The sequence below is a fragment of the Camelus dromedarius genome, chromosome 2 (genome assembly GCF_036321535.1).
Source record: "Camelus dromedarius isolate mCamDro1 chromosome 2, mCamDro1.pat, whole genome shotgun sequence".
Classification (NCBI taxonomy): domain Eukaryota; kingdom Metazoa; phylum Chordata; class Mammalia; order Artiodactyla; family Camelidae; genus Camelus; species Camelus dromedarius.
The window spans coordinates 44,640,092-44,653,137 of NC_087437.1; the positions used below are offsets into that span (position 1 = coordinate 44,640,092).

Below are 13,046 nucleotides of genomic sequence, written 5' to 3' on the forward strand. Positions count from 1 at the left end.
ATCTCTGCTCTTTAAGCCCTTTGATTGCTAGGTTCTCTGGCAAGTGGGAAGTATTGACACTTTAGGCTTGGCAATCTTTTACTATAATGAATTAGAATAGTTGAAAACCTGGGACAGAAAAAAGAAGTCAAATCATTTAGCTATTGTAATATTTATTCATGCCTGAAGTAAAGTGTTGTAAATGTAATTTTTGTGTTTAAATCACCAAACTTATCTTTGAGAAAAGGGCAAAAACAAAAAGGAGTGCTCTCAGTCCAGTTGAAACTTGTTATTTAGTGATGTTTTATGCCCAGCCTTGTTACTCATTTCGAAGAAGACCCTCTGAGAAAAGCAATGATTTGGAGTTTATTAATATAGTCAGAGGCTCTGTCATCTTTAATTTGGGCAAGGTGAGCAAATGTAGTCTATTACTCTTCATCCTGCTTTTTGTATCTTTTTTTTTTTACTGTGAATGTAAATTATGCCATGGAAAAATATATAATAATAGAGGCCACTGCTTCTCTAATCTGCATATGAAACACCTGGAGATCTTGTTAGACTCCAGATTCTGATCAGAAAGGGGGTGGTGCCTGAGACTCTGTGTTTCTAATGCATCCTTCCCGTGCTGCTTGTGCAAAGACTAGACCCTGAATAGAAAGGAGGTACTGGGTCCGTGGCTGCATGTGTAGCACGCTTCTCACGTTTACAGACACATACACACACAGAGCCAGGTGCCGAGGGTTGGCTTATACACCTCAGTTTGGACATAATACTGTCCTCCTCAAGGCAGCACGTTCTTCTCACTGAGCCACACTGGGACCGTCATATTTTATCTATCAGGACATTCTTTACCTTCTCTCTCCTCTTAGTGCCGTAATTTTTTGAGGATCCCAGTGTATAAGATTTCTGGTCACTGAGGGTTTATCTTTCCTGATCCTCTTTGGGTAATTGGCATTTGCTGTATACACAGACGTTTCAATGGCTTTTAAAAGAATTCCATCTAGCCACACAAAAAATTGCTGGCAGCTAACGTGTTTTCTTTATACACAGATGTGACTGCAGTTGGCATCAACAATTTGAAAAAACATAATGAAAACCTGTTAAATGTGTTCAATTAGAAACAATTTTACTTATTTTTAACCCCATTTCTTCTAAATTTCAGTCACTGTGTTTCAGGTTCTAGGCCTCTGAGCTAATGTATGATTTTATTTCAGTAAATCACATAATGAAGACCCTTCAATGTCACTTTGGTTGTTCGGTTATGGTAGATGGGATGACAGTCTTTATCATAATGAAATTATTTGTGTTACATTTCAAACAGCGAGGCAGGGGTGGAGTCAGTCTTGGAACACTGTATATCCTATTTCCTCTTTCGACTATATGCGTGTGGAATTGTATCAGGGATTATTGAATGGGATGAATCAATTTGGATCTTTATCTAGATTACAAAGAGTTCATAAAGTGAAGAGAGAACTAGCTACCTACTAAAGTAAAAGTTGGTGTCAGTCTTTACCGAACGTAGGCAGTTTACAGGGTATGACATAAATGCTACATCTAAATGTCATAGTGCTAAAATGTAATGTCAGCTATTTTCTGGATGGGACCCTTTGTACAAGGCACATGATCCACCTGATTTTCAGCTCATATCTAATGGGTTCTTATAGTTTATAAATGTTTTAAAGTATAACTGATTAAAAATGGTACATGTGTTTGGTTTTATTCAAAGTTTCTTAATAATACAAGAAAGTGAAATTCTTCTCTCAGTCAGTTATTAAAAAAGTGAAATTAAAAAAAAAAACTACTTTTGTCTGTAATTTAGTGTTAGTGCCCTATAAAGTCCTGCCTTTAGTATCTTCTGTTAGAAGTGAACTGTTTATTAAATTTCCATTAAGCTGAAGGTGAAAAATTAATGAACCACTTACTTCAGATATTTCGAAACTAATGCAAGTCTATTAGTCATGCTGTACGAAAACTCAAAGATTTGTGTATGTTCAATTACTGTTTAGGGTTCTCTCACGTTTAACTTTAAAGGCACTGTTTCAGATGCTTAACAGAGCATTCTAGAGAAAAAAAGAATATAATTATTGATTTTTTTATTAACTTATAAGTATACCTCAAAGATGATTTTATTACATGAATACATTTTCCCCCCAAGAGGTAGTTTTAGAGCACAGTTAATCAGTACATTGATGACGATGTACAGGTTTTGAAGGTTTTGAGGGTACACAGCTACAGAGAAAGCACTAATGTACAGCAAGCATAAGATTAATAAATTGTAATTTGTTTTTTGGCTGTACCCCTGCTTCATTTTCTAGGCATTCAGAAATCCTGTAAGGTATAGACATTGAGACTGTTTCTTAAAGAACTGTTAACCCATCCTTCCTTCCTTCTTTCCTTCCCTCCTTCCATTATTATTGAGCTGCTTTTATGTTCTTGGTAATGAGCTAGGCATTGTGTGTCATGCAATGATGTAGAAGACTTCGTCCTTTTCTTTAAGGAATTTAGAATTTAGAGGGGAAAACCGAAGTGTTTTTACATAGTGATAATGTGAATTAGAAATGGCAAGCACTGCAGAGGAGAAGAAAAAAGGTGCAGCTAGATCACATAGACCCTGAAGGTGTCAGAGAAATCAGAGGAATGTAGAAAATGAGTTGGACTTGAAAGGAAAAGTATATAGTTCAGACACGTTCAGACACGTGATATGTGAGAAGAGCAAGTAAAGTGGAAGGAATGGCTTCAGCAAAAACAGGATGAGGATATAAATCATAGAATTAAGTTTTAGCATAAAATGTATAGAGAGGAATGATAGGAAATCATGTTGGAAATAAAAGGTCTGAGATTGTGAGGGGTCTTTGAATTGGGGAGAGGCGAAATCATGCAGCACTTTAAGAAGTTTGATTTTGTGTTGGTAATGTGTAAGGACCTAACATCCAGGAAAACTGCAAGATAACAGATTGCACATTTCTCATAAATACTATTTCATTGTCCTATGTAAACTTTAGGTTTCAAAGGTAGTGGCTGAGGGAGAAAATTCATGCTGGGAGAACCAGGGGACTGGAAAGCTCTATCAGGACCTCCTAGCTGGATGCTGAGTGAGGCACACTGGGCCTTGAGATTTTCATCACTACGGCCCTAGGTGTTGCCTGGAGCAACAGCAACTCAGGGCTGGTCACTGTGGCTGAGAGCAACTTCCCTGCGGTCTGAAAATCCCCTTCGGTTGGCCTCAGCAGGCTGCATGGCTGCTAGCATCTTCTGTGTGAACCGTGCAGAGTCTGATTCAAGGTCATTCAACCCGGACAGTTGCACAGGGCCCGCACTCGATAGGACCCATGTTTGAGTCAATGCTCTCTACTGCCGTATGGAAATCCCTCCTACTTTTTGAACAAGAAGCCCCACGTTGTCAGTTTGCTTTGGAACCTGAAAATAATATAGCCAGTCTCCGTACTATGACATGAAAATGGTTAGGAAGCAGTGAATTGCACTGTGGTCAAAATGCACTGTCATATATCCCTATAGAAAGAGCTACTAAGTTAGGAGACCAGCACTGTGCTGATACAACAAAACTGATCCTCAGCTTAAATCTTACTTTTTTTTTTTTCCCCAAAGCCATGACTTTGTGGCTGCTAGAAGCCTAAGCTAAATGTTACATTTTAATCTTGTGGTTTTCCTGATGATAAATTAAGGAAACACTTCCTAACACATTTTCTCATTTATAATCTGCCTCCTGGAGCCTGGATACCAGTATTCTTGAGCTCTGCACCCCTGCAGTTTTATCAAATTACATTCTTAGAAAACCTGAGGTAATTACTTTCCCTAATAAAAGTTCTGAAAAATGCAGCTCTGTGTTTGTAAATATTATTAGCTGCCTGATAGAGTCTTTCCGTGGTATATTCCCTTTTCTGAGTCAGAATTAATATAAAAATGGAATATATATATATATATATATATATATATATATATATATATAAGTTTTTTCTTTATGCAGAGTTTAGTTTATTCTCTACATTCTCTCTACTGTGAGTACGTGTGTATTTTTCTCTTATTTATGTTATTGTGGTTGTTCTCTCTCCTAATTTTCATCTAATTTTTATTTTTTCACACTTATGGATGACGATAGATATTTCTACAAAGCTTAATTTATAAAATTGTGTCTACCTTCTCCATGCCTTCCCTCTGTCTCCCTCCCCTCTACGTCCCAAAGGCAAACACTTAATCGCTTTCAACATTTTTAGTTGTTACCTACGTTTTATATTTCTCTTTGCCTCTCAAGAGCGTGTTTGAGTTGAATTCATTTTTCAGCTATTATATTGACTTACCCACTATGAAAGATACAGATTTGATTTTCTTTTGTAAATTTCTTTTCATGCTTCATCCCTGACTTTTGCCCTTTTCTGTTTTTCCCCAAAGAATGATACCAATTTCTGTATTCAAAAGTCATTATTTATATTATTATGACTATGTGAATATGATTCACGGTGTACATTGATGGCATTTCTTTCTTGAATGACTCTTTGCTCCCTTTGAAACTAATAGTTGTCTCATTTCATAGATGTTTCATTTTTTTTCTGTATATCTAGAACGTCTTCAAATGCTAATTCTCTGATCTTACTGTAAATATTCTCTCAATCCATGAAGACACATCTGGTATTTCCATTATTTTTGTCTTCTGGAGACCTCCCTCCTGACCTCCTACACTTTATCCTTACGAGGTCTGCTCCACACGGGCCTTTCCAGGATTGCCCTTGGCTGAGAGCGCCTACTTAAGAATGGCAAAATTAATCTGATTTGAAGTTCTGTATATGGGTGGGATGTATTGACTGATGAGTGTTAATTAACATAGGATATCTTGAGTGGGTTGTTTTATTGGTAGACTTCCAGATTTTCAGTATTTTTCTGTAGTGTCCTTTGATACGGTCCTACTTACTATGAGTGGATCTTCTTTTGCCCTATCTGGAGAGAAGGAGTCTGGGCACCATCAAAGCAGGACATCTGAAGAGTCCTGAGCACCATCCCATTTAAAGTGAGAGATTCCCCCTTCCCCGTGTCTGGCATCTCCCTGCTCAGTGTCCCTCTTTCAGTCTCTGCTGCAGGAAAGGCGGGAAGAGCAGGCATCATTCGCACTAACTGGGTGAGTGAGGGGTTCAGGAGGAGAGACTCCTTCCCAATCAGAATTTTGTCAAACCTCCCATTTCTAGCCTTCCTTTCCCGCTGTTTTCGTAGGTAGCTGGTGTTACCAATTCCTAAGCTTTTCTGGGTTCTGTTACAAGCTGCATTGCTTTTCAGCGTCCCCCCCTCTGCTGGCCTACGCTTGATCTGTTACATCAGTTGACAAGCATCTGCTTCCAACTTCTAGAATCTTAGCTGTGGTCTCTCCTATTCTCTTGCCCCTTTGGATTTATATTTTTTTATCCTTTTGTTATCTTTTCAGTGAAGAATAGAAGTAAATGGCTATATGTAATCTGCCATCATTAGTTAGGATCCATAATGGTATTTGGACTGAATTTTTATTAGGTACCTCAAATCTTTTTTAATAAGTAGACAGAGTGTAAATAAGGAATAAAGAAATGAACTAAAATACTCACCACTCATAATTGAAATAGTTTATTACAGAGAAAAACTGCTCTTCAAGTGTTTTTAATTTCCATTTACGAAGGACTCTGTTTCTTTGTCTTTCAAAAACAGATGGAAACTTCAGGCAAAACCGATCAAACCTCACCCCTCTCCTCGTGCAGCCCATCTCAGCATCTCTCGTTGCAAAACTCATCTCTTTGCGGGAAGACAGAGCCAGCAGTGGTGCCTGTACCCCTCTGGAGCTCCCCAGTAATGGTAAAGTATTTAATGTCTGTCTGTGGGTCTTGTAATTTTCGTAAGGACCATGATCATTTTTAATCTCTTAGATTGTCATGTTGAGTATTACTCTTTTTTGAGAAAACATTTATGTTTGATGAGGTGAGTGTTTATTTCTCTTCCATGGCTCTTTAAGGGACTTTTTTTTTTTTTAAAGCAGTTTTGATAAAGACTGAAAATTGACCAAGCTGAGAGATTCCAAAAAGAAGAAGAGCGTTTGAATGGCAACAAAGAAAAGCAGCTTTACAAATAAAGCATTTTGTACATTCATGAAAATCTGCTTAACACAGCCTCAGTTTCAGCTTCAGCAGTCTTGTTGCCTGCCAAGACTCAGTGGATCGCAGTCAGTTATCTGGGGTATGAAGTCTTAGTAGAAAGCATTAAAGCCTAATTCCTGCAATTGACTAAAAAAATCCCTCTGTCTTGACGCATCATTGCCCGAGAGATGCTTCTTGTACTGCAGTGCAGTTTGTCAGGCCTTGTTGGACCACATAGGATAAAACTGAAGTAGTTAAGCTACCTGTGGTGGAATGAAAGTCACGAGCTGCATCTTATTTCTGCCTCCAGCCTCAGCATTAGACTTCTGAGAAAGAGGCTGTCTTTACATATTGTGTAATTTGTATCGTGTCGCTGTGAAATTCAACTTGAAGGTTCTGTTTTTGAGTCCAGAGCTGGAGGCTCAGCTACCCATGTTTTATTTCATCTGTTTTTCTCTTGACAACAAAAGCATAAAAAAAAAAAAAAAGTTTTGAAGAGGCCTTAAAAAAATAACTGAATACATTCAGAATTGCCCTTTGTTAGAGACATATGCTTTTCAAAGTTCTGTGGATTGAGAGCCCCCTGAACTGATTAGTGATTGAACAAAGTGGGAACTACAGAAAACAACACTTTGCTCATGTCCTCAAAGCAGGAGTGAAGAAGCTCTTGAAGGGCTTTGTGTTTTGTTTAGTTTTTTTTTTTTTCCATCTTCTATTCTGAGCCCCACAAGTTGACCATGGGCTCTATTTGGTAAAATATGTAAATAGCACTGTAATGATAATTTACTTAGAAGAAAAGCACTGGACATCTGCAAGACCAGATTTAAGTCCAGATTTAATCAACTGATTGATTCAACGAACATTCAGAGCCTCTAATGTGTTCCAGCCACAGTCCTGCCCCCAGGGAGCTGACAGTCCCCACGCCAGCTGCCTTTGACGGCTCACACCACCTCCCTGCGGGAAGCCTTATGTCTGCATCTGCAGGAGGACATCTTATGTCCTTGTATGTCCAGTTGTTCTGAGAATCCAGTTAGGATGTGTATCTGAGTACTTTACTGTAAAGTGTTTTGTTAGCAAGTGTCTTCCTTATCAAGTAACTATATCAATTTCCCCCAAATTTGTTAAATGTCTGCATACTAACAGCCCAGCTAAGCAAAACAGTGCTCTGCAGCTGTATCTCTGCAGTAAGCTAGCAACATGTATGAAGCTAGAGGGAAAACTGAGAGAGATTCTGAAATTTGTTCCTAACACCAGTGTCAAAAGTAGCGACAAGACAGGCCTGCTTTCTACGTAATTCGGCTGTATCAAGTTTTCCTCATGGAGGTAGTCATTATTACTGGTTTTAGAAAATTTCAGACAGAAGTATATTTAAATCAAGATATTTCATATTACAATGGATCCTTCTTTCATCATTTTTTTTTTTCACTCTGGAATATTACATTTTGATTTCCCAAATACCGATTGAGTAGTGTGAGTGAGTTATTACACTTAAACTGATCTTAAATGTAGGATAAATGACTCTCTACACCAGTGTTTTAGACAGTGGTACTCATGATACATTCAAGATAATAACCTTTTTTTTTTTATTGAAGTATAGTTGATTTACAGTGTTGTGTTCCTTTCTGATGTACAGCATAGTGATTTAGTTTTTCATATGTATGTATATACATATACACATATATTCCCTTTCAAATTCTTTTTCATTATCCATTTTACAATGTATCGAATACCATCCCCTGTGCTACACAGTAGGACTTTGTTGTTTATCTATTCTGTGTATAGTAGTTTGTATCTGCTAATCCCAAACTCCTAATTTATCCCTCCCCACTTTTACTTTCCCCTGTGGTAATCATAAGTTTATTTTCTGTGTCTGTGAGTCTTTTCTGTTTTGTAAACAAATTCATTGTTTACAAATTCATTGTCTCATTTTTTAGATTCCACATATAAGTGATACCATATGATACCTGTCTTTCTCTATCTGACTTATTTCACTTAGTATAATAATCTCCAGGTCCATACATGTTGCTGCAAAGGGCATTATTTCATTCTTTTTTTATGGCTGAGTAATAGTCCATTGTATAAATATACCACATCTTCTTTATCCAGTTATCTGTCAATGGACATGTAGGTTGCTTCTGTGTCTCAGCTATTGTAAATAGTGCTGCTATGAACATTGTGGTACATATATTCATTTGAATGGGAGTTTTCTCCTGATATATGCCCAGGAGTAGGATTGCTAGATCATTTGGTAACTTTATTTTTAGTTTTTTAAGGAATCTCCATACTGCTCTCCATAGTGGCTGCACCAAATTACATTCCCACCAACAGTGTAGGAGGGTTCCCTTTTCTCCATTCCTTCTCTAGCATTTACTGTTTGTGCACATTTTAATGATGGCTGTTCTGACTGGTGTGAGATGATACCTCATTGTAGTTTTGATTTGCATTTCTCTGATAATTAGTGATATTGAAGGATAATTAACTTTCAAGTTTTCTCATAAATACAGAAGTACATTAGTTGCTCACTGTGATAGGTATCAGGATAGGACCTGAAAAGGATACAGAATGAGGCACTATAGTTTTGAACAGTAAGAGCAACACTTATAGTTTATGGGTTAAAAAATAATTTAAAACATACTATAATGTCTGACTGTTGAATTTTATAAGTATAGTCTTGAGTTTTACTGTAGGAAAATCTTAACTGAAAAGTTTGGACAGGAGTGCATTAAAAGTAGTTTTTCAAATTAATTATTTATCTTACTCATTTAACCCTTTCTATGCACTTACACAGAAATAAGTCAATAGTAGTGTAGTGGACTTTCCCTGCCATGTTTGCTTTCTTAGCATATTTGCCCCTTCCTCTTTTTGAACTGTAGCCAACATTTCCCAGCAATATGGTATGAGTAGGTTTGACCATATCTTAAAGCTATAGAAGTGGATCCTGATTGGCTCAAGTCCATTGGCATATCACATCAAATGTAATAATGATGCTTGATTCAAGGATGATCTAAGTCTGACCAAACAGGCAGATTTCTAGACTATGTATGAGTAATAACTAACTTTAACGACAGAGCTAAACAAGAAAGCATGTGGCCCTGGGATCTTTTGGTAGCCTTTTTGGGACCTTGAGAGTATACTACCTGAAAACGGAGCCCAAACAAGGAAAGCGTAAATGATGTGGAGAAAGAGAGTGTGAGATAGCGACTGATTCTTGTCTATATCATTTGATGCCTAAAAAAAAGCCTGTCTGAAGCCAAATCTACTGAATTAGCCATGTATATGAGTCAGTACATTTCCTTTTTTTTTTCTTTAGTCGACTCATGTTTGAATTTCAGTTACTTGCAAACAAAACCCAACTAATACCGTAAAACTTAAACAAACGAGTTAACTACGGGATGCATGAAATGAACTCAGCAAAGTAAAGCAGAGAAAAGGACATTTGTATGTCAAGTCCTGGGAAAACTAAGATAATTGTTTGAGAAATAGAAAAAGAAACAGGAGAAAAGTTTTTGCCCAAGTACAGATTGTTTGCAATAATTAGATAATTGAATATTGATGCCATTTAACTTTCCATGGCCTTTCTAAAAAGTAGGTCTTGCCCATTGATCTTGTGCGTTGTCAGTCTTTGTCCTTGAGAGTCAATCAGTACATGGAAATTTGAATTTTCAGCTGTCAATCTGAGCTTGTTGTTGAACACTGAATATAGTTAAAAATGAGAGGATAAAGTATAAACTCCATTAATGTAATTTAGGGTATAAAAATTAATAAATTATGTTAAAAGTATTTTAATATGTTTGAATTAGTTTTGATAAATAGAAAAAAGTGACTTACTGTGATGTATAAAACAATGTCATTAGTGATGACAAGTTTTCATGTAAGAAAACTTGGATCATAAATCTTCAAATGGGTATATGTATACATATAGCTATATATAGCTGCTATTTCCCTATTCACAATTTTATATGTTCTTTCTTGAAAATTACTTTCACTAGAATAATATAATATCTTCTGTAATGTTTATAATTTTTACATATTTCAAATGAATTTTGAAGAACTATATTTCTAATCTGTTAACAGCTACTTGAAAGTATGCATTATTATCATTTCTTGAACAGAAATATAAAAAGCTATATTGAACATATTATCTACAAATTATGGTTATTCTAAGATTTATTGGCAAATAATACATACTAGCTTTTAAGGAGATACCCATTAACAAGAACATTAATACAGACAGATCCAGCCTTACTGTTTGTTACGTATGAGACTCATCAACCTGTTCAGAATAGCCCCATTGTTGCTGCGTGTGAAAATACCCAGGAGCACATGCTGTTTTGGTGAAAGAATGTCTTGAGACATACATGTTTGTGTGTGTGTGTGTGTGTGCATCAGGTATTTAATGGAGTGGTATGGATATGATACGACGTGGCTTACAGGGATTTTATAAAAGAAAAAATTCCTCAGTAGTTTAAAAAAATAAAATTGAAAACTTACTTTAGAATGGGGTGCACTTCAATAACTTCTAGCCATCAACATGGAGGAAAATATCCAGAAGAATGTGAGGAAAAATGTGATTTGTTCAGACTTCTGTATAGCATTCACATGGATACGCTAGCTGCACTTATACAGAAAAAGTCAGCGAGCTCAACAGCTGTAGGAAAGACTGATAGGTCCTGTGATGGATGCTAGCTCGATGTTAGGATTCACTAACAGTGCCTGGTGACACCCCAATTTTATGGCTCTTCAGGCAGCCAGTTGCACAGTGAACCTGGGAGTCTGAGCTGGAAGCTGATAACAGAGTAATCTGTAGAACTAAAGATCAGCCTTCATGAGCTGCCAGTCTGAAGTCCTTGGACAAAAGAAAAAAAAGCTTCAGAAATCACTTTGAAAGTCTGTTCATCAAGAGTCTTCGACAGAGTGAATGCAGGTGGGAAACCTATTGTCCAGAGTCCACAGAAAGTACAGGCAGTTCTCTGTTTCCTGGGGAGTGCAGGTTGGGTTTACGGAGGGTGACACGGATCTGTCATTCACCAGAACTTCAGTTTCCAGCTGTCTGTCTTGACAGTTTTGATTTCTGGAAATGGTTCAGCTTAAAACCAGTCTCGAGCTTTGTTTGTTTGCTTGAAGACCTAAGGACAATCTGAGTTACACACTTTTAAGCAAAATTACAAGTGTTTTCTAATTTTTAATGTTTCTCAGCAGTTTTTACAGATTCTTACATTCTTGTCACATCTCAAGTACTTGTCACTCCTTCCGAATTGGAGAAGCTCCAACTAAATGTAGTAGCTTATATATGTGATCAAATCCCTCACCACATACCCTGTCTCTGTATTTTGAAGATCCTTTTTCCCTCAGTGGACGGTCATTGTCATTTACTCTCCTAGAAACTGCCAGTGATTCCTTAATGCCTGTCCGGTTCTATATCCCGCTCTTTCCTCCATGTAGCCACAGTTTCTCCTTCTTATTCTACTTAGTATTATCCAAATGAGTCTTGGAAGTTTGTACCTGTAAGCTGTAAAGCCCCAGTATCCTTTACAGCACGGTGAGAGTCCTATCTCTTCCATAAAAAGCTCTTGGAAGGGTTCTAGCCCCGTTGGAAGGAGCCTCTCCTGACTCCCTGCCATGCTTTAGGCAGTTATATGCTATCTGGCATCGTGAGATGATACTCTTCTGAGGAAGAGATGAGCAAGTTAGAATTTTCATTAGAATATATTGTTTCCACTTTATTTCTATATGATTTCAATTCTTGCAAATTTCCTTTATAGCCCAGGATATGGTTAGTGTCCCATGAGTATTTAAAAAGAATGTGTACTGTATAGTTGTCAGGTGTAGAGTTTTACACATGTCCATTTAGACCAAGTACCTTGATCAGGTTGTCAAATATTCTGTATCTTATTTTAGTGCTAAAATCTCCCACTATGAGTACTGATTTGTTTATTTTACCTTGTAGTTCTAGCAATTTTTGATTTATATATTTTGAGGTCACTTCTTGGATAAATTCAAATATATCAAATCCACTTGGTTAGTTGAAGTACTTACTAGATGAAGTGATCTTCTTTATATCTATAATGCATGTCTTAAATTGGATTTGACCTGATATTAATTTAGCCACATTAGGTTATGTCTATATGCTTTATCTTTTTTTTTTTTGCTTTCAACCTTTCTGTATCTCTTTTAACACATCTTCATAACAAATAATTTGTATTTTAAATACAATCTGATCATCTTTTAACTGGAACAGCTAATCCATTACATCCATCATGATTACTAATGTATTTATGCTTATACTTTTCATCTTGATATGGGTTTCTTTTTTGCACCACATATTATGGTTTTTTGTTTGTTTGTTTTATTATCTCTCTTTTAGTTTTAGATTACTTTGTCATTGTATTTTTCCTCTATGAGTTTAGAAATTACAAATGCTTTTTGTATGCACTTGGAGTAACCCTAGAATTAGAGCCTCTTAGGTGCCTCTTCACCTGCTCTGCTCCATGCGGGGTAACTCTCTTTGCCTTCCCCTGGAAGAGAGTGGGGAGTGCCTTCCTGTAGAAGTCCTACTTAATGGAGGAAGAGTCTCTTTTTTTTAGAACTATCTTCTTCTCGCCACCTTGGACAGGCCCAGGGCTTTTCCTTCAGACCTTTGTATCTAATGAAACTACCAAGATTATAAAATTCTCCAGGTTTAGCCATTCCCTCAGATTGAAAAGCAGTTTTATTGCTTTACTTATCTGGATTTCCATCACAACTTATATTTTGATCTAGTAATTAGGCTGAAATGCAATTTCTGAGAAAATTCAATATGGCAGGAAGTACACAGTGTCTGGGGCAGATCTGAAATCAGTTTGTATACATCGATGTGGACGTTCTAGTTATTTGCTGCTAGTGCATTCTGATCGATCAGCGTATGTATGCTACAGCAGTTGATAAATATTTAAAATGAGACCCTTGATCTAGAACATATGATGT

General features: G+C 36.8%; 1 protein-coding gene across 9 annotated transcripts in view; it reads left to right on the plus strand.

Moving 5' to 3' along the window:
- The window catches only part of NAALADL2 (N-acetylated alpha-linked acidic dipeptidase like 2), a 1,176,025-nt gene that overhangs the window by 834,259 nt on the left and 328,720 nt on the right, over positions 1–13,046 (plus strand). For all 9 annotated transcript variants that reach the window (XM_031451310.2, XM_031451333.2, XM_031451340.2 and 6 more), the window contains one exon: positions 5,662–5,805. In XM_031451310.2, coding sequence (XP_031307170.1) covers positions 5,662–5,805 — 144 coding nt within the window. The remainder of the gene's footprint in view (positions 1–5,661; positions 5,806–13,046) is intronic.